Source organism: Argentina silus, assembly GCF_951799395.1.
Source record: "Argentina silus genome assembly, chromosome: 5".
NCBI classification, from domain to species: Eukaryota; Metazoa; Chordata; class Actinopteri; order Argentiniformes; family Argentinidae; genus Argentina; species Argentina silus.
Window position 1 is genome coordinate 328199 of NC_139659.1, and position 19696 is coordinate 347894.

Genomic DNA, 19696 nt, shown 5'->3' on the forward strand with positions numbered 1-19696 from the left:
TTGCCTAGCAATGACCACAAACAGACCCCCTGGTGCACCAACTAAAGCCATGAGTTCTCACCAGCAGTGAGTCGTCAGAAGTAGATAAGCGGTTGATAATGACCTACACACCTTAGTGAAAATAATGTAAGCATATTGAACCATGTTTATGCTTAATGGTGGTATTCCTGTGATATTCATGTCACACTGGGCCTCTTATAGGAGCTGAACAGCCTAGACCCTGATACTGTATCCACAGACTGACCCTCCATCCTCACCAACCCTCTCCAGGGAGCTAGTTCCCATGATATCATCTATACTGTCTCTTCCCTATCAGACTGATAACACTGTGCTTCTCATTCACAGGTCACAGCTCACCTGTGCCAGGGTGATGGAGCGTGTTTCCACATTTCTCCAGGTTTTATTACTTTTGACTCATCCCTGCTTGCAGCAAGGGACTATGCTCTGATCATGATCCAACTGGTGAACGGTTCTCAGGTGAGCCACCACCATCCCAGACTAGTTTATTCTCTCAGAACAAAACATCTGAGGATCCCTCAGCCTACAGTTCTAATAACCCACACCAGCTCTTCTTCTGATCAATAAACTGTGCTTGCGTGTTTTCCCGCCATGTGTAAATAGCACATTTAACCACACAGTCATCTTTTATTTCTCGACCACAGAGAGAGAGAGAATAAATCTCGATAGACACGTGGTTTCCGGCAGCCTCTACTGTACGCTTTAGCGGCTGGAGGAAGAAGCGGCGCTTCAATCTGATCTCAGGACAGCTTCATCCACCTTAGTCCGGCTTCGAGCCCAGGACGCCACAGAAGCGCACACTGACTTGTGGTCAGCTCATTCACTAATCTTCGGCTGCCGTGCGTCTGCTCTGTACAGAGAGGGAATAGAGAGAGGACTGTTGACGTGAGCAGGAACCATTTTGCACATCATTCACCGGTGTTGTCAATTCATTTGGACTATAGGGGCTAAACACGGTATTTTAGTACGCTTTAGCCGTTCAGGGCTAAATACGAAGGCATCCTGGAAGAAGCGGCTGTACCGAAGATCCCTACGCAGCATGGATTTTATGTAACTCCAGCAAGATGTGAGGAGATGGCTGCAGGAGATAAGGATCACCAGGGGACCAGCCGGGTGGTGCTGGTCAAGAAAATCATCATGAAGGATGGGCCCACGGTACGTGAATGAATGAAGTGTTATAATGACGGTTATTACCCGTTATGCGACCGCAATGTCGCCTGACGGATACGGAAAACACGGTGGCATCAGCCGCGGTGACATAAGCGGACGTTACCGGAGCACCGCTCGGTTTGACAGATCTGGAGGCCCTTTAACACGTAAACGGCTCGGTGCGCAGACAGCGCTCTATTGACGAGCAGCTTGGAAATGTCGATACATCTTCTAGATTAACAATGACAACATGCCTTCGACAGTGAGTGGTTTCAGTGTGCAGCGGCAGGGCTCCAGAGGCCTGGCCTGTCTGCGGAGCAGCTTAGTGAAGCCTGGGGAATATTGTTCCGCTGTTGCCATTACGGATGTTGCATAACATCGCTCAGCTGCCGCTGAAAGCCATCCGTTTGCATGGTAACCCCATCCATCACCCTGCATGTGGAGGCTACTGGCTGGATGATGGTTATTAGCATTTTTAAATGCATAATTTATATTTACATTTTATGAGTTAGATATATCTAACACATAAAATAAGATAATCCATATCCCGTTTTCTTGGCTATGATGTGTGTGGAACCAGCCTCCCTCCCAAGAACTCGGCTCCGTTCCATTTCTGTTTTCCAATACTTTAATTTACCACCTAGTGCACACTTTAATATACCACCTAGTGCACACTTTAATATACCACCTAGTGCACACTTTAATATACCACCTAGTGCACCCTTTAATATACCACCTAGTGCACACTTTAATATACCACCTAGTGCACACTTTAATATACCACCTAGTGCACACTTTAATATATCTAGTGCACACTTTAATATACCACCTAGTGCACACTTTAATATATCTAGTGCACACTTTAATATACCTAGTGCACACTTTAATCAGCGGTTCCTGTATTCAGATGTTCCTGTATTCAGATGTTCCTGTATTCAGCGGTTCCTGTATTCAGCTGTTCCTGTGGAATAAGCCTTTTGGAAGCCTTTGGGGTTCCATGTAGCTCCCTCTGTGGAAAGGGTTCTACACGAAACCCAAAAGGGTTCTTTAAAGGGTTCTACACGGAACCCAAAAGGGTTCTTTAAAGGGTTCTACATGAAACCCAAAAGGGTTCTTTAAAGGGTTCTACATGGAACCCAAAAGGGTTCTTTAAAGGTAGACTCTGGGATTTGAGCGTCATGCCCGTGAACACAGAGCGACTATCATCAAAGATGTTGAAGTGAACAAGAGCGTCGCTCTGTCCTCTGACATCAGGTGACGCAGCGCATGACTCAATCACAGTCAACCCCCGACACGCTCCACTCTGTAGTGTTGCATCTTTGCTTTTTGAAAGTCTCTGGCTGCCTTGCCCCGCTCGTTTGATAAGACGTCACATCCCAGCGTCTCCAACTAAAGAGTTTGTCCGCAGGGACGGCCAAAAAAACCCTCTTTGGTTCTAGGTTGAACCTTTTTTTCTTAGACTATAGGGATTCCTGCAGATTCATGTCATTAGACTTTCTAATTTTAGGAAAAGAGTTGATTATCTCACACCGTCCACCTACATAGGCTGTGCAGTCACAGGAAGAAACAAGCCCATGTGTCAGACCTGCTGTTCTCTGAAGGGCAAGGTGTCCTGCATCACAACACCTGCACACTTTTGGTTGCTCTTTATTTTACAGTAGCCTACAGAAATGACTCGATAATGACTTGATGATTCGATATACAAATTACCATCATTTCTACATAATTTCCATGTATAAAACACACACACACACACACACACACACACACACACACACACACACACACACACACACACACACACTCATGAGGATGTGTGCACTGGAAGGAATAGGAGGCCCATCTTATGTAACCCATATCCCAAACTGCAGTGCTGGATCACAGTGTGCCGGGAAGGACAGGAGCTCCTCAGCCTTCTCCAGATGACTGACTGACTGACTGACTGACTGTCTGACTGTCTCTCTGTCTGTCTGTCTGACTGTCTGTCTGTCTGACAGACTGACTGTCTCATCAGCCTTCTCCAGATGACTGACTGTCTGACTGACTGACAGACTGACTGTCTCATCAGCCTTCTCCAGATGACTGACTGACCGTCTGACTGACTGACTGACTGACTGACTGACTGACTGTCTTGTCAGAGATGCTTCAGGACACTGTCACCACATGGATGTCCTCACACACAGCAGCAGAGGAACTGCCTCCCCTCCAAAGAGACGCACGCGGTGGGAATGTGACTCATTAAAGGATTTTAATTTTGATGTTTGATGATCTTTATCATCCCGTTCAGATGATCAGGTCTTGCAGTGTAATGTAGGTACTGGTTGAGACAGTGCTGATGTTTTAGGTTCTATTTGCCAATCAATCAATCATGGGCACAGGATCAGCCATCTTCGACGCCCCTGGAGCAGTTGGGGGTTAAATGCCTTGCTCAAGGGCACAACGGCAGTGGTAGGAGCCTTAGATATGATGCCAGAAACCCTCCAGTCACCAGCTCACATCCGGCTCCCTCCTGGGGTGGGGATTGAACCAGCGACTTACTGATGGCTGCCTGGCCTCTCTAACCTCTCGGCTACCCAGAGTTATTATAATAGATATAATGTTGCAGCTGTTTTGGTGGTGGATGTTTTTAACATGGCCGCCCTCTATTGCAGCCGCAGCAGGGGATTGGTCGTCCCAGCGTCTACCATGCCGTGGTGGTCATCTTCCTGGAGTTCTTCGCCTGGGGTCTCCTCACCACTCCGATGCTGACAGTGAGTTCCACTTGGCCTGTTTGTCTGACTGTCTGTGTGTGTCTGTCTCTCTGTGTCTGTCCGTCTGTCTCTCTGTGTGTTTTTAAGCCTCTGTGATTCTGTTTATGTCAGTCTGAGTTAATCGTCCTCCATCGTTCCTTATCTTCTTCCCCATCTCTCTGCATTAGACTTTTCTCTTTTCTTTGTCCCGGGATGGAATGAATAGTTCGGCAGAACTCACACACCTTGTGTTTTGGTTTCTGTTTTTGGGGGGCAGGTTCCCTGTGAAATGGCTTGTTGAGCACAGCTGTGTGTCTGTTTGGGTTTCTGGGCGTCCTCTCTGTTGAACACGTGTTTGTGTTTCTGGGCGTCCTCTCTGTTGAACACGTGTTTGTGTTTCTGGGCGTCCTCTCTGTTGAACACGTGTTTGTGGTTTCTGTGGTTGTTTTCAGGTTCTACATGAAACGTTTCCCCAGCACACGTTCCTGATGAACGGCCTCATTCAGGGGGTGAAGGTAGGAGAGCAGCACAATCATTTTGCTCTTAACCTTCGCACATATTTTCACTTATGAACTAACAAGGCCTCGGAAAACCTCCATTACACGTAATTACAAAGCAATTACAATAGGGCAAACATTTTAGTGCTAGCTACTTGAAATAATTAAGCCGACTTATTTCCACTAAAGATCAATGAAGCTTCTCATCAGGTGGAGCCAGAGCCTGGAACCTCGTTGTACGTGACGTTAACCCTGGTTCCACCCTTCTTTCTCTCCAGGGGTTGCTGTCCTTCATGAGCGCCCCTCTGATTGGTGCCTTGTCAGACGTGTGGGGCAGACGCTCCTTCCTATTGGTCACTGTGTTCTTCACCTGTGCCCCCATTCCGCTAATGAGACTCAGTCCCTGGTAAGAGCGATCGCCTCTCTTCTGGCCCACAACCACGACCGCAAGATTAACAGCGTAACAACGTTCACATTCAAAGTGCTTTTTAGATGAACATATATTGATATCCTACCCATACACATTCTATATACAGTACCAGTCAAACGTTTGGACACACCTTGCCAAGAGTGTGCAAAGCTGTCATCAAAGCAAAAGGTGGCTACTCTGAAGAATCTAAAATATAAAACTGGTTTGTTTAACACTTTTTTGTTTACTACATAATTCCATATGTGTTCCTTCATAGTTTTGATGTCTTCAATATTAATCTACAATGTGGAAAATAAGAAAAATAAATAAAAACCATTGAATGAGAAGGTGTGTCCAAACGTTTGACTGGTTCTGTATGTATATACACCACCCTTCATTAGGTCTTTTCATTGGGTCATTTCAGTAGCATTTGGAGTTGGTAAACAAACGGATCCACACAGACTGGCTCTTATTTACGTCCCGTATCGATTCACATTCCTCAGATTCTTTATGAGCTCATTCGGTCCTTCTGTTAGACATGCTGCATACATCACCTGTTTGGACCGGGCCTGTGTTGTTGAGGAGAGTCTAACTGACATACATCACCTGTTTGGACCGGGCCTGTGTTGTTGAGGAGAGTCTAACTGACATACATCACCTGTTTGGACCGGGCCTGTGTTGTTGAGGAGAGTCTAACTGACATACATCACCTGTTTGGACCGGGCCTGTGTTGTTGAGGAGAGTCTAACTGACATACATCACCTGTTTGGGCCGGGCCTGTGTTGTTGAGGAGAGTCTAACTGACATACATCACCTGTTTGGACCGGGCCTGTGTTGCTGAGGAGAGTCTAACTGACATCGTGTTCCGTCCCTCAGGTGGTACTTTGCCGCGATCTCCATGTCGGGGGCCTTCTCTGTCACCTTCTCTGTCATCTTCGCTTACGTGGCCGATGTCACCGAGGAGCACGAGAGGAGCACAGCATACGGACTGGTAAAGCTCTTTATTCATTTTTTAAATTTGTTTTAAAGGTTATTTTTCTGAGTGGGGCAGTCCCACTCTTATATTTTTCAGTGGATAGAGACAGGGAAGAAAGACAGCAAAGTGAGGAGGAGAGGGGATGTCAGCAGGGCACGGGCCGGATTCTAACCCATGCCGACATGGGCATATGTGTGCACTGTAGGCCGCGGTGCTGGACCACTGGACCACCCCAGGCCGCGGTAAAGCTATTTTCTAAATCTGATGAAGTCACATCACATTGGGTCGATCATCCTGTCGGATGGAGCAGTGGGGGCAGTGTCCTGTCAGTCAACGTGACGTTTTTGCGGTTGCAGATCGAGTTGTGTAATTCTGTACGAGTCAGTCTTACGTAACACGGCTCTCTTGTGTGGAGATGTCAGTCGTCTTGTGTTTCTGCGAGCGAGTCTCTCACACGTTGGGTTCAGTCCTCATGTTGCTGTGTCAGAACGGGGCGGTTGGGGTTCATGGCGTCCTCAGTGTATTGAGTCTCCCATCACAGTCTTTGTATTTCTCACATCTTGATGGAGAATACACTATGACATTTATGGTCCATTTGTAAAGCTTTAGTGGGAAATACAGGTAACAGTATTTCCCTGACCTACTGTTTGGGTCACTGACAGCAACGGCCACAGTTAGCTACATTACTCAAAACACCCAACACAGCCACAAATTCCCATTCATGCTAACACTTGTTATTAGTGAGTTCAAGTTGCTTATTATAAATTACCTGGGGTCGCTAGCTACTAGCTGCTACACGGCACCCTTTTGCATGACCACTGTCAATGCTTTATTACTACTTATTGCTTTATTACTACTTATTGCTTTATTACTACCGTATTATATTGTATTGGATTTATTGCCTTATTGATTTATTGAAGCTAGATTCATAAAGCATTTCACCGTATCACTGACGGTGATAACTGTATGCAATGTTCGTGACCAATAGCGTTTGGTTTGATCTAGGTGTCGGCCACGTTCGCCGCCAGCCTGGTGACGAGCCCGGCCATCGGGGCCTTCCTGTCCGCGTGCTACGGTGACAACCTGGTGGTGCTGGTGGCCACGCTCATCGCCCTGGCCGACATCTGCTTCATCCTGCTGGCCGTGCCGGAGTCGCTGCCAGAGAAGATGAGGCTCAACACCTGGGGGGCGCCCATCTCCTGGGAGCAGGCCGACCCCTTCTCTGTGAGTCCACACAGTCCGCTAGCTTCTGAGGACCCTATAACAAACACTGGTGGTTTCACTCAGGTCCTTATAAACAGCTACTGGTTTCCCACAGGTCCTTATAAACAGCTACTGGTTTCCCACAGGTCCTTATAGCAGACATGTGCTGTGTCTCAGTTCACTTACATGATGAAATAAAGATGAAATAAATATGAAACTAGTAAGTGGGGTTAGGCTCCATATTAGCTTCCTGGGCCCCTAGAGCAAACAGTGGTGGTCTTTGGCACAAGGAAACCAAGAGAGGGTGGTGTATCCAGAGAGGGTGGTGTATCCAGAGAGGGTGGAGTGTCCAGAGAGGGTGGTGTATCCAGAGAGGGTGGTGTATCCAGAGAGGTGGGGTGGGGAGGGAGCAGCTGAGGGGTGGAATTAAAAAAGAAATCTAAAGAACTATACCGATTAAAATGGAAAATGTCTTAGCATGTACAACAGCAAAAATACCCAATATACCATAATAGACATAAATGACTATGTACCATGTTGAATAAAACAAACAAAGTACTTAGGTCCTCTGATTAGGAGGGATGATGTCTGGGCAAAAAATAAAAACAGTCGTGGATTCCCTCAGGTCCTTATAAACAGCAACTGGTTTCCCTCAGGTCCTCCTAGCAAACAAGTGCTGTGTTTTCGTTCACTTACATGATGAAATACAGATGAAACTAGTCAGTGAATGGGGTTATTCTTGCATACAGAGAGTACATCAGCAGGAGGGCTTCCTCACCTGGGATCGGTTCCCTCTAAACAATGTGCTAATTTGGTAATAGCATCCTGTTTTGGGATAACTTGATACATTGGGATGATCTGTATCAGATGTCGATGTTCAGTGTTAATGTTGTACAGTACAGAGGATGATGGCGGCGCGCATGCATCGCGACGCTCAGTGTCTCTCCAGAGTTTGCGAACTAGTAGTTATTTGCTTGTTTATCTTAAGTATTCTCGCTAAAAACAGTTTAGCGTACATATCGTACAGCCGACAAGAACTTCTGGACATCGGTTCCGGCACTCCAGTCATCTTTATCGACGATATACCCGATATACCCGAGATTAGCAAAACAGCGGGTCCAGCTAACTCCGCTACACCGACCGGAAGAGGCCCCAGACCGGCTCGGAAAAGAAAACACAGGCGAGGGAGCCGAGGTGGGCTGAGAGCTAGGCTAAAGCTAACCCCACACCGACTCTCACTACCTAGCCTTTTCCTTGCTAATGTTCGTTCCCTGGCAAACAAGATGGATGAACTGCGGCTGCGGATCACCACCCACAAATGGATTATGGACTGTAACATCATGGTTTTCACTGAAACCTGGCTCAACAGCGAGGTTCCCGACAACGCTATCGAGCTAGCAGGGCGCTGCGTTCTCCGAGCAGACAGAACAGCAGGCGACTCCGGTAAGACCAGAGGTGGAGGTTTGTGCATTTATGTTAACAAGACGTGGTGCACGGACACTACCATCACCGAGAGTCACTGCTCAGCTAACCTGGAGTTTCTCATGGTTAAGTGTAGACCTTTCTATCTGCCCAGAGAGTTCACGTCTACTGTTATCGCGGCAGCCTATATCCCCCCGGATGCTAATGCTAAGATTGCTATGAAAGAACTGCATGCTGCCATTAGCAAACAACAGACTCTGCATCCCGAGGCAGCCTTCATTGTCGCGGGTGACTTCAATCACTCCAACCTAAAGACTGTACTGCCCAAATTCCACCGAAATGTCTCATGCCCCACCAGAGGAGACAGGACATTGGACCAAGTATACACCAGCATGGCTGAGGCGTACAAAGCCGTTCCCCTCCCCCACCTAGGTCAATCAGACCACCTCTCATTGTTCCTACTGCCCAAGTACTCAGCACTCATCAAACGAGTGAAACCTACAGTGAGGACAGTCAAGGTCTGGCCAGAGGGAGCTGACTCAGCGCTCCAGCAGCGTTTTGGAAACACTGACTGGGGTGTGTTTGCCACTCAGGCCACCCACGACTCCCACACGGACATTGATTCATATGCCTCATCTGTTTTGGACTACATCAATTCCAACATCAGCAGTGTCACCACACTCAAGCGGATCACCACTTTCCCTAATCAGAAGCCATGGATGAACAGTGAGGTCCGACTCCTGCTGAAGGCACGCGACATTGCCTTCAGATCAGGGGATGCTCGGGCCTATAGCTCATCCAGGGCTAATCTGCAGAGGGGCATCAAAAAGGCCAAGCACAACCACAAGCTGAGGATAGAGGATCACTTCAGAAACAACTCTGACCCCCGACGCATGTGGCAGGGCATCCAGGCCATCACAGACTACAAAACAACTAACACCTCACCCCTCTCCGTTGACGCCTCCCTCCCTGATGAGCTGAACCACTTCTACGGCCGCTTTGACAGGGACAACAAGGAGGTGGCCATCAAGGCTGTGCTCCCTGCGGATCACCAGCCCCTCACTCTATCTCCCACCGACGTGTGTGCGGCACTGAGCAGGACTAACGCACGCAAGGCTGCTGGTCCTGATGGGATTCCCGGACGCGTCCTCAGGGCCTGCGCTGTGCAGCTGACTAAGGTTTGGACTGACATATTCAACCTGTCCCTAGCCCAAGCAGCTGTCCCCGCGTGCTTCAAAACCACCTCCATCGTGCCGGTGCCAAAACACTCCACTGCAACGAGCTTAAATGACTTCCGACCAGTGGCACTCACGCCCATCATCATGAAGTGCTTCGAGAGGCTGGTCTTAGCCCAACTCAAGACCTGCCTACCACCCACACTGGACCCCTTTCAATTCGCCTACCGGCAGAACAGGAGTACAGAGGATGCCATTTCGACGGCACTTCACTCCGCCCTGTCCCACCTCGACAAGACTAACTCTTATGTGAGAATGCTGTTTATTGACTTCAGCTCAGCATTCAACACCATCATCCCCTCCAAACTGATCTCCAAACTCAGGCAACTGGGCATCAACCCCTCCCTCTGCAACTGGATTCTAGACTTCCTGACCAACAGGCCGCAGTCTGTTAGGCTTCACAACCACACCTCCTCAACCCTCATCCTGAACACCGGCGTTCCACAAGGCTGTGTGCTGAGCCCCCTCCTTTACTCCCTCTTCACCTACGACTGCACACCTGTACATGGCTCAAACACCATTGTTAAGTTTGCAGACGACACAACGGTGATCGGTCTCATCAGCAACAACGATGAGTCGGCCTACAGGGAGGAGGTACAGCACCTAACAGTGTGGTGCAACGACAATAACCTGGCTCTCAACACCAAGAAGACCAAAGAACTCATTGTGGACTTCAGGAAGTCTAAAGCTGGCGCACACACCCCCATCCTCATCAACGAGACTGAGGTGGAGCGAGTCACCAGCTTCAAGTTTCTGGGTGTCCACATCTCTGAGGACCTCTCCTGGACCCTCAACACCTCCACCCTGATAAAGAAGGCTCACCAGCGTCTCTTCTTCCTGAGGAGACTAAAGAAGGTCCATCTGTCTCCTCAGATCCTGGTGAATTTCTACCACTGCACCATCGAGAGTATCCTTACCTACTGTGTCACAGTATGGTATGGCAACTGCTCGGCATCGGACCGGAAAGCACTGCAGAGGGTGGTGAAAACTGCCCAACGCATCACCGGTTCCTCACTCCCCTCCATCGAGGCTGTCCAGGGCAAACGATGCTTGCGTAAGGCACGCAGCATCGTCAAGGACATCTCTCACCCCAACCATAGACTTTTCACCCCACTCCCCTCCGGGAGGCGCTACAGGTCTCTCCGCACCCGAACCAGTAGGTTCAGAGGCAGCTTCTTCCCTGCGGCTGTCACCCTACTGAACTCGAACACTGCACCGACCTGACAACCTACTACCCCTGCAACCCCCCCCCCCCCCCCCCCCCCCGGACAATTGCACTATTGCACTATTACTCCCCTCCCCTCCCCTGCTCTTACTCATACCACTGCTCTTCTGTACATACCTGTCCATACTGTTCATACTGCACATAATGCACATATCCTTATATTTTCTTTAATACTACTGCACATACTGTACATACCTGTTTATACTGTTTATACGGCATTCCATATTCATATTTATATTTATTCTGCTATCTACCTCATGCTACTGTTAATACATATATACTGCTAGACTGCATTACCCATACAGCTCATATGCTGCTACACTGTTCATACTGTAACTATTTATTCTGCTATAATGCTACTGTACTCATATACTGCTATACTGCACTGCTATATTATACTGCACTACTACTGATCATATATTGCACTACCTGCAAACACTGTTCATTGCACTTTCTGCTATTTTGCACTTCTGGTTAGACGCTAACTGCATTTCGTTGTCTCTGTACTTGTACTCTGCACAATGACAATAAAGTTGAATCTAATCTAATCTAATCTAATGATAATGTCCTGATCAGTGTCTGACTGACAGTGTTAATGTTGTACAGTACAGAGGATGATAATGTCCTGATCAGTGTCTGACTGACAGTGTTAATGTTGTACAGTACAGCGGCCATACTGTCTTTGTTGTCTGTCTTCTGTTTTCAGTCCATGAGGAAAGTGGGGAAGGATCCCACCATCCTGCTCATCTGTATAACGGTGTTCCTGTCCTATCTCCCGGAGGCTGGACAATACTCCAGCTTCTTCCTCTACCTAAGACAGGTAAACATCTCCTGCTGACACCTTCTACAGTATACATACAGTACAACTCATTGTAACCATATATGATGGCTTTTAATGGCAGCGCTATGAACACATTATAACTATATGCCCCAAGTAAAGTGATTTACCCCAACTCCTCTGTGTTTAACTACCTCATGGTAAGCACGGGTGGGGGAGAGGAGGTATTTAACTACCTCATGGTAAACATGGGTGGGGGAGAGGAGGTATTTAACCACCTCATGGTAAACACGGGCGGGGGAGAGGAGGTATTTAACCACCTCATGGTAAACACGGGCGGGGGGAGAGGAGTGTTGTTTACATATCCTGTTTTATTGTAGTAGGTCACTATGGCGATGAAGGTATGGGAGACACCTGCTCTGCCTGTGTTACTGCCAGGTCTACTCAGGTCTACCCAGGTCTACTCAGGTCTACCCAGGTCTACTCAGGTCTACTCAGGTCTACCCAGGTCTACCCAGGTCTACCCAGGTCTACTCAGGTCTACCCAGGTCTACTCAGGTCTACCCAGGTCTACTCAGGTCTACTCAGGTCTACTCAGGTCTACCCAGGTCTACTCAGGTCTACCCAGGTCTACCCAGGTCTACCCAGGTCTACTCAGGTCTACCCAGGTCTACCCAGGTCTACACAGGTGTACTCAGGTCTACTCAGGTCTACCCAGGTCCACCCAGGTCTACTCAGGTCTACCCAGGTCTACCCAGGTCTACCCAGGTCTACTCAGGTCTACTCAGGTCTACTCAGGTGTACTCAGGTCTACTCAGGTGTACTCAGGTGTACTCAGGTCTACTCAGGTCTACCCAGGTCTACTCAGGTCTACCCAGGTCTACCCAGGTCTACTCAGGTCTACCCAGGTCTACTCAGGTCTACCCAGGTCTACTCAGGTCTACCCAGGTCTACCCAGGTCTACCCAGGTCTACTCAGGTCTACCCAGGTCTACTCAGGTGTACCCAGGTGTACCCAGGTCTACCCAGGTGTACCCAGGTCTACCCAGGTCTACTCAGGTCTACTCAGGTCTACCCAGGTCTACTCAGGCAGCTCTCTCTCCACTGAGCTCAGCAAAGCGCTGGTCATTTAGCATCGCACCCTCGGAGCAGAGAGAGAGTAATCGTGTCGTCACGATACCAAAACGTTGACTTTGATACCGATACCAGCTTAAGTCTCACGATTTAGATTCTTAAACGATACCACAGCAACCAAATCAACATCAAGGAAAGTAAATAATATCCTATAAAACATGGAAATTCTTATTTTCATATCCTTAGCTATCAGAATTGTTCGCTGACCTGTGGTGATTTGAACTCCTTGAAGAGCTCAGGATGCCTTCTGTCGGAAAGACGCTTGGATAAATGTGTCATCTTGCCTCCCTTTGACTGCATGGCCTTGTAACATCTTCTACAAATATGCTTTGTGATTTCGGTCGGCTCGCCATCATCATTGGCTCGAAAAGCAAAGTAATGCCAGATGTCACTTCTGGCATAGTTTTTATCAACAAGCTGGGGACGGCCAGCACCCACGCCAGCGGCTTCCATCCTTCTCTTTCCTCCTCATCTTTCCCAGCCACAGGCGCCCCGTGAGCATATAGACAAAATATACTTACAAGATAATATTCCACACAGCTCAAAGTAAATGCTGCGTCAGGCATTTATGGTAAACATTTTATTTCATTTTTTTTTTCAATTCATTTTTCAAATGTTCTTAGCATAAAAGCCTAACCCTAATCGTTTTCAAAGCAAGGTATTGTGATACTTTTATGGAACCGGTACATCGTGCAACACTAAAGAGTAATGCTACTTAATGTGTCTCTCTATTTCTCTGTCTCTCTCTCTCTCTTTCTCTATCTCTCTGTCTCTCTCTATCTCTCTATCTCTCTATCTCTCTCTATCGCTCACAGATCATCAACTTTTCATCGGCAACCATCGCAGTGTTCATCGGAGTGGTGGGGATCCTGTCCATCGTAGCGCAGGTACCTGACGCCGCCTTCTAGTTCCCCGTCTGACTGAAGCCTGAAGCCTGGCCAGACAACACAGCTCAGCTGTGACTTCATTCAGATGAAGCTCAGACGGCCTTATCGCTTTATACAACGGTTACAAAACAAAACAGACAATTTTGACAAACAATGCCTTGTTTACTTTGTGATAGATTGTGGTGGTTTCTGCCCTGTGCTCAGAAATATAGTTCTCAAAACGACCGCTGTTGTCAAGGTAACGTGATAAACAATTCCTGGTAATGTGAGTGTTTGCGCAGGGATATTAGTACAACCTCGGCCAATCGCAATGCTTGTTCAGATCAAACCGTTGTATAATGTGTCTTTGAGGACCGCCAATTCTCTTAATGAACAATCCTTTTTAATCAGGTTAACATGAGTCTTTTTTCTAATGGCTGTCTTCCAGCATTAGCTCAAGTTTTAGAGGAAGAATATCAATGTCTTTCTTTACACAGCGTAAAAAGGAAAAGCTTTATGATGTATGAATCTTCTCTCTCTCTTCTGGCAGACACTGATCCTCACTCTTTTGATGAGGACCATAGGGAACAAGAACACAGTTCTGCTGGGCCTGGGCTTCCAGATCCTCCAGCTGGCCTGCTATGGCTTCGGATCAGAACCCTGGTGAGTCCCTGTTCACCTCTCTCTCCACTGGGGGGCGCTGGGAACCAACCAACCAACCAACCAACCACTGGTAGCCACTAGCACTAGCACTAGCATACCACAGAGGATGTGTTAGCCATGCATGCTAGGTGGCGTATATAGTGTGGATGTTGAAACACGGGCTGTCTCTCAGTGAGCAATCAGAATAGGGTTTGAGTCATTTAGTGCTGAGGGTGAATAAAGTCACCCAAACGGTCAACATTCTGTGGTTGGGTGGCAAGGGTGAGTTTATTCACCAAAAATGCAATCAATGATGATAGCCAATCAAAGTATTGTTGCTAGGTAAACACCACATAGAACACTTGGCTCTCTAGGTGGAGAGTGTTCCGGAATCCTTTGGCAGTTGGTGAGTTAAGAGGAAGTGGCCATGGATCTGATCAAAGGTCACTGAGCATGCTCAGTAGGGCTGGTCTGTCTATGTGCGGTGGGGGTCGTGGGTCTGATGTCTGTGTTTGTCAGGATGATCTGGGCGGCGGGGGCAGTGGCAGCCATGTCCAGCATCACCTTCCCTGCTGTGAGCGCCCTGGTGTCCCACAGCGCCGACCCAGATAAGCAGGGTAAGAACCTCTCACTCCTCTCTTCTGTAATCCATCGATTCATCCTCCCGTTGTTCCCGACAGTCCCACCTCTCCTCCTCCCACCCCCGCCCCCTCCCCCCTCCCCCCTCCCCTCTTACAAAGGCAATCAATATGGCGTTATTATGCATGGGGGTTTTGAATGTGTGCTATTGTGTTTCATGGCAGACATAATGTCTTGTGGTTCTGATGATATTGAATGTGTCCTTGCGGCTTTGGCTTTAACAGTAATGTGATAATGTTGATGTTTGTCCCTCCGTCCCCTCCGTCCCCTCCGTCTGCAGGCCTGGTCCAGGGGATGATCACCGGGATCCGGGGCTTATGTAACGGACTGGGCCCTGCGCTCTACGGCCTGATCTTCTTCATGTTCAACGTGGAGCTGAACACCATCGATCCCATCCCCGGGGAGTTCGCCATCGACCCCATACCAATACAACCCCCTACTGAGGTAAAACACACACCTATACATCCCCCTACTGAGGTAAAACACACAGCTATATACCCCCCTACTGAGGTAAAACACACACCTATACACCCCCTACTGAAGTAAACCACACACCTATACACCCCCTACTGAGGTAAAACATACACACATCTATACACCCCCTACTGAGGTAAAACACACACCTATACACCCCCCTACTGAGGTAAAACACACACCTATACATCCCCTACTGAGGTAAAACATACACGCACCTATACACCCCCTACAGAGGTAAAACACACACCTATACACCCCCTACTGAGGTAAGCACACACACCAGCTCCAAGAACACAACAACCTCCTCATTCAACAGCTAGACCAGCCAACTTGTATTCATATTCATCTGTTTCTCAGGCAGTAGAATCCTGTTTCTCTGTGTCCTGTAGCCTGTAGCCACTCAGTGGCCTTCTGGCTTGAGAGTCCGCCCTGAGACCCGATGGTTGTGTCTGAAAAAATGGGACCAAATGTTTATTTGCTTGGCGCTCAGAATTACAGAAATGGATTGGGGGCAAGGCCCTGTGACGGAGCATCCTGTCCAGAGGGAGTACATCACGCCACAGAAACAGGAGCCCGACTCCTCCCCTGTGGGCTGCTCTGGCTTGTGTTTTCTGGAGCACAGGGCTTACTTACTTCCTTCCTGTGTCTGTGTGACTAACCCCATTGCGTCTCTCCTTGCAGAGAGCCCTCATCCCGGGTCCTCCCTTCCTCCTGGGCTCCTTCACAGTGATCGTGGCGTTCATAGTGGCCTTGTTCATCCCCGAGCAACTGGCGCCCGACGCCAAGTCCTCCCCCGAGGACAAGGATGCCGGCGCCGTGACCATGGCTGGCGTCCACATCAACACGCCCCTGCCGGGCGGCGAGGAGGACGCGCCGGCGCCGCTGAGCGACGAGGACTTTGAGCCTCTGCTGCAGGACAGCATCGTGTGACCGGAGGAGGGGGGAGGGACGGCGTCAGTATCATATCCAGCTGCGGCAACCCCACGTCCCCCACGTTCACCCCCCGGCGAGGGAGAGGAGAAGAGGTGGAGGAGATGGAGGAGATTGGGGGATGAGACAGGGGCCTAACCTCAGTATTGTGTGCTCCTCTGCACTGCACAACCACTCCCTGCCCCTGTCCCCCCCCCCCCCCCTAACCCCCTCCCCCCTCCCCCCCTTAGAGGCTAGTATTTATTTGAATGATTTGATATGCTGTTTGTGATGTTGTGATGATGATCTTTTAGGGGATGGTTGGTTTTTCAGGTGTAGGACTCTGGACCTGGGTATGCTTTAAGAGTCTTAAGTGGTGGCGAAGGCGGGGGAAGGTGTTGTTGTGTTTAACCAGTTATATTTGGAGGCAGAAGAGAGACGTCTGCGTATTGTTGTGGACATATTCAACTCAGCTGCTCAGCATTATGTGTTGGAACGCAACCTGAAGGGAACCTCTGGGGTTTGATGGGAGGAGGCGTGAACGGAGGGAGAGGAAAGAGATCTTGTGCCAGTAGTCGACAACACTTACTTACTTTGTACTGTTCATAGAGGTACTCTATGTAATATGAATAGCCAGTAGATCACATTATAATAAAACAGACAAGAAGTCTTGGATTGCAAGGGGATCCTGTTAACAGGCCTTACCACTCATATTCAGAGAGCAGCAGGTGTTCTATTGTTGTCTTTAAGGGGAAGGTGAGGGAGATGGCCCAGGTGAGGAGGTGGAGATTCTGGTCTCATTTGTGACATTGTTGTGGACCTGAGCTTTGTAAGGAAGGGGGCTCTGGTACCAGAACCATGGTACATGCCTGGTCAGGGGACGAGGCAGCTACAGCACTGCACCTTTAGCGGGAAGAGGATTATTTATACTTTACCCCTGGATGTGGCCTCGTGTGGAGAAAGCGGCAGGGGGAGGCAGGGTGAGGCAGGGTGAGGCAGGGTGTGGGGTGTGGGGTGTGGATGGCGTAGATGTTTACTGAGTGTTTGGTTTCATGCTGTACTCTGCAGCTTCTGTTTAGTCTGCAAAATCTTGATTGTTACTAAAAGGTTTTTTATCTTGAAGTATATCATTTATATAAAGTATTATGATGTCTTTTATTATTTATATCCATCCTGTCATGGTTAACATTCTGCAAGATATTTGACTGAAGCGTCAAGGCGACTCTGTTAATAATAGTGTTGTATTTAATTAGAAGGAGACATGTTTTTACTCTTTTTCTTTTTTGTAATTTTTGGGAGGATTTTTTATTCTCTTTTAAGTAAACCCCGAAGCATATTGTTGGGGTTGGGTTTTCAAAGTGAGGTTTCCTTTTTTTATTTGACTGAGAACAAAATCATGACTTTTAGTCCTTGTCATCATCACACGTGTCCCTCTAGCTACCTCAGCTTTGAAACGATTGATTTTCAAGTCTGATTTTAACGTGGTTTCGCCATTATCCACAAAACATATTTCAGCTCAAATAGTTGTCGCACCCCCTAGAGTCAAACAAACAAACCCACGGTTGAAAGAGTATCTGGAACAAGAGAAACAAAGACACCGTATATGTGAAGATTCATGTGTTGCACATTATCATTGTACAATAGTGTATCATCTTTTCTGTGAGGTTGTCACACTGTGGAAATGTTCATAATTCATATTTTATATGTACATAGTTTAGGGTTAGTCCTGTATAGGTCCTGTATCCCTACAGGTTAGGGTTATGAAACCAATGTTATGTCCCATGATGACAACGACCAAGTTGCTAATGGATGAGGATGCTGTGAACTCCACAGCATTCGGGCTCTTGCCTTTGTTCAGACTCCTGAAGAGATATATGACTGAGTATTTGACTGCTTGAATGCATGTATAGATGTCCATGTAACATATTGGTACTAAAAAAGACAGTCCAAGATGGAACGCTCACAATGTGTTGTATTTGTTTGTGACCTTCCGGAACTATTTTATTCCAAACAAAGTGGCCAATGGGTTAGAAAGGAATTGTTAGATAGCACTGTATTCTATTGTTACGCCTGTCTCTGGAATGAGAAGACGACACACACACACACACACACACACACACACACACACACACACACGCATGCACACACACACACACACACACACACACACACACACACACACATGCACACACACATGCATGCACACGCACACACATACACACACACACACACACAGCATCTCGACAGACGGTTGTAGGTGGTTGTGCTTGGAGAGTGTTTGAGGACTTGTGCTTTACCCTGGTGGTTTGTGAGTCATTTCCGTGACCTGTAAGCCCGTTCCTATCAGAGAGCAAGCAGAGAAAGTAAAGCCTCCTATCTGTCACCTACAACCCCAATCCTGTTGTGAAGTATTTTGACCAAGAATCCATAAATTGATGTCAGACAAAGGTTAACAGCTGCTTTCCAAGTAACTGTTGAGTTTCTTATGCTATACTGTTCCCAGCCTGTAAGAGTGAAGATGAATTATGTATATTAGTATCATGAATTTGAAGACTATTGCATTGTAATGTATTGTATATGTTATGAAAAAGTATCTCCAAATGGTCACATATCTCTAGACTGCTATATATATTTTTGGAACGGTTTTAGAACTTCTTCGCCCACAAATCAGAAAAATCCACATTCCCCTATGAAGCATTTTGTGTATAACATGATTATAACGTAACATGACTTTGTTATCATACACACCGACTTCATACAGTAGTTTTGTTCATAGGATTTATAACCACGAGACAACACACTAGACCATTGACTCTGTCTCCGCACCCAGCGTCTGTCTGAGAGGATATACATACAAATGTGCCTAACAGTGGAAACATGTTCATTTTTGAAGCGAAGAAAATGACTATGTAAATACTAACGTGTACAAGGAGCGGAGGTTATTGTTGCTCATGACAACACAACACATGAGATGAACCGTACACGGGCGATACACACCTCTTATGTCTTGTCTTGAATCTTTAAAAAAAAATTATGGTTGAATTGATAATAAAATAACATGACCGAATGAAAGTGTCCTGTTTTTTATTTTAAGACTGCGGTAACATTGTTCACCACCGGATGGCACTGTTGTGTTATGTGTTCAACAGTAGTAACTGCAGCCCTTCTATGGAGAGACGGGATCCGTGTCTGCCAGTCCGTCCTCAGGGCAGAACTCATGATGCCGTGTTGCGGATGTTTGTCATGTAACAGCTTCTCAATCTTCACAGCGTTTTCTGTGGAGACGTCAGGGCACATAAAAGCTGAAATACCCTCCTGTTATCACAGGTCAGCTAGAGACACACTTCACAGAGACGTGGTACATGTCCCTTAAAATCATTATCACTTTC

At 47.6% G+C, this 19696-nt stretch overlaps 1 protein-coding gene across 1 annotated transcript; it reads left to right on the forward strand.

Annotated features, from left to right (window-relative positions):
* The first annotated feature begins 920 nt into the window (after positions 1 to 920).
* On the forward strand, positions 921 to 19364 carry mfsd14ba (major facilitator superfamily domain containing 14Ba). Its single transcript, XM_083670599.1, has 12 exons — positions 921 to 1173; positions 3819 to 3917; positions 4349 to 4411; positions 4672 to 4799; positions 5679 to 5793; positions 6784 to 7002; positions 11570 to 11683; positions 13590 to 13661; positions 14191 to 14303; positions 14802 to 14899; positions 15202 to 15365; positions 16080 to 19364. Exons 1-12 carry the CDS (start codon positions 1093 to 1095, stop codon positions 16326 to 16328), a joined length of 1515 nt encoding a protein of 504 aa, XP_083526725.1. The 5' UTR covers positions 921 to 1092; the 3' UTR covers positions 16329 to 19364.
* Positions 19365 to 19696: the final 332 nt, after the last annotated feature.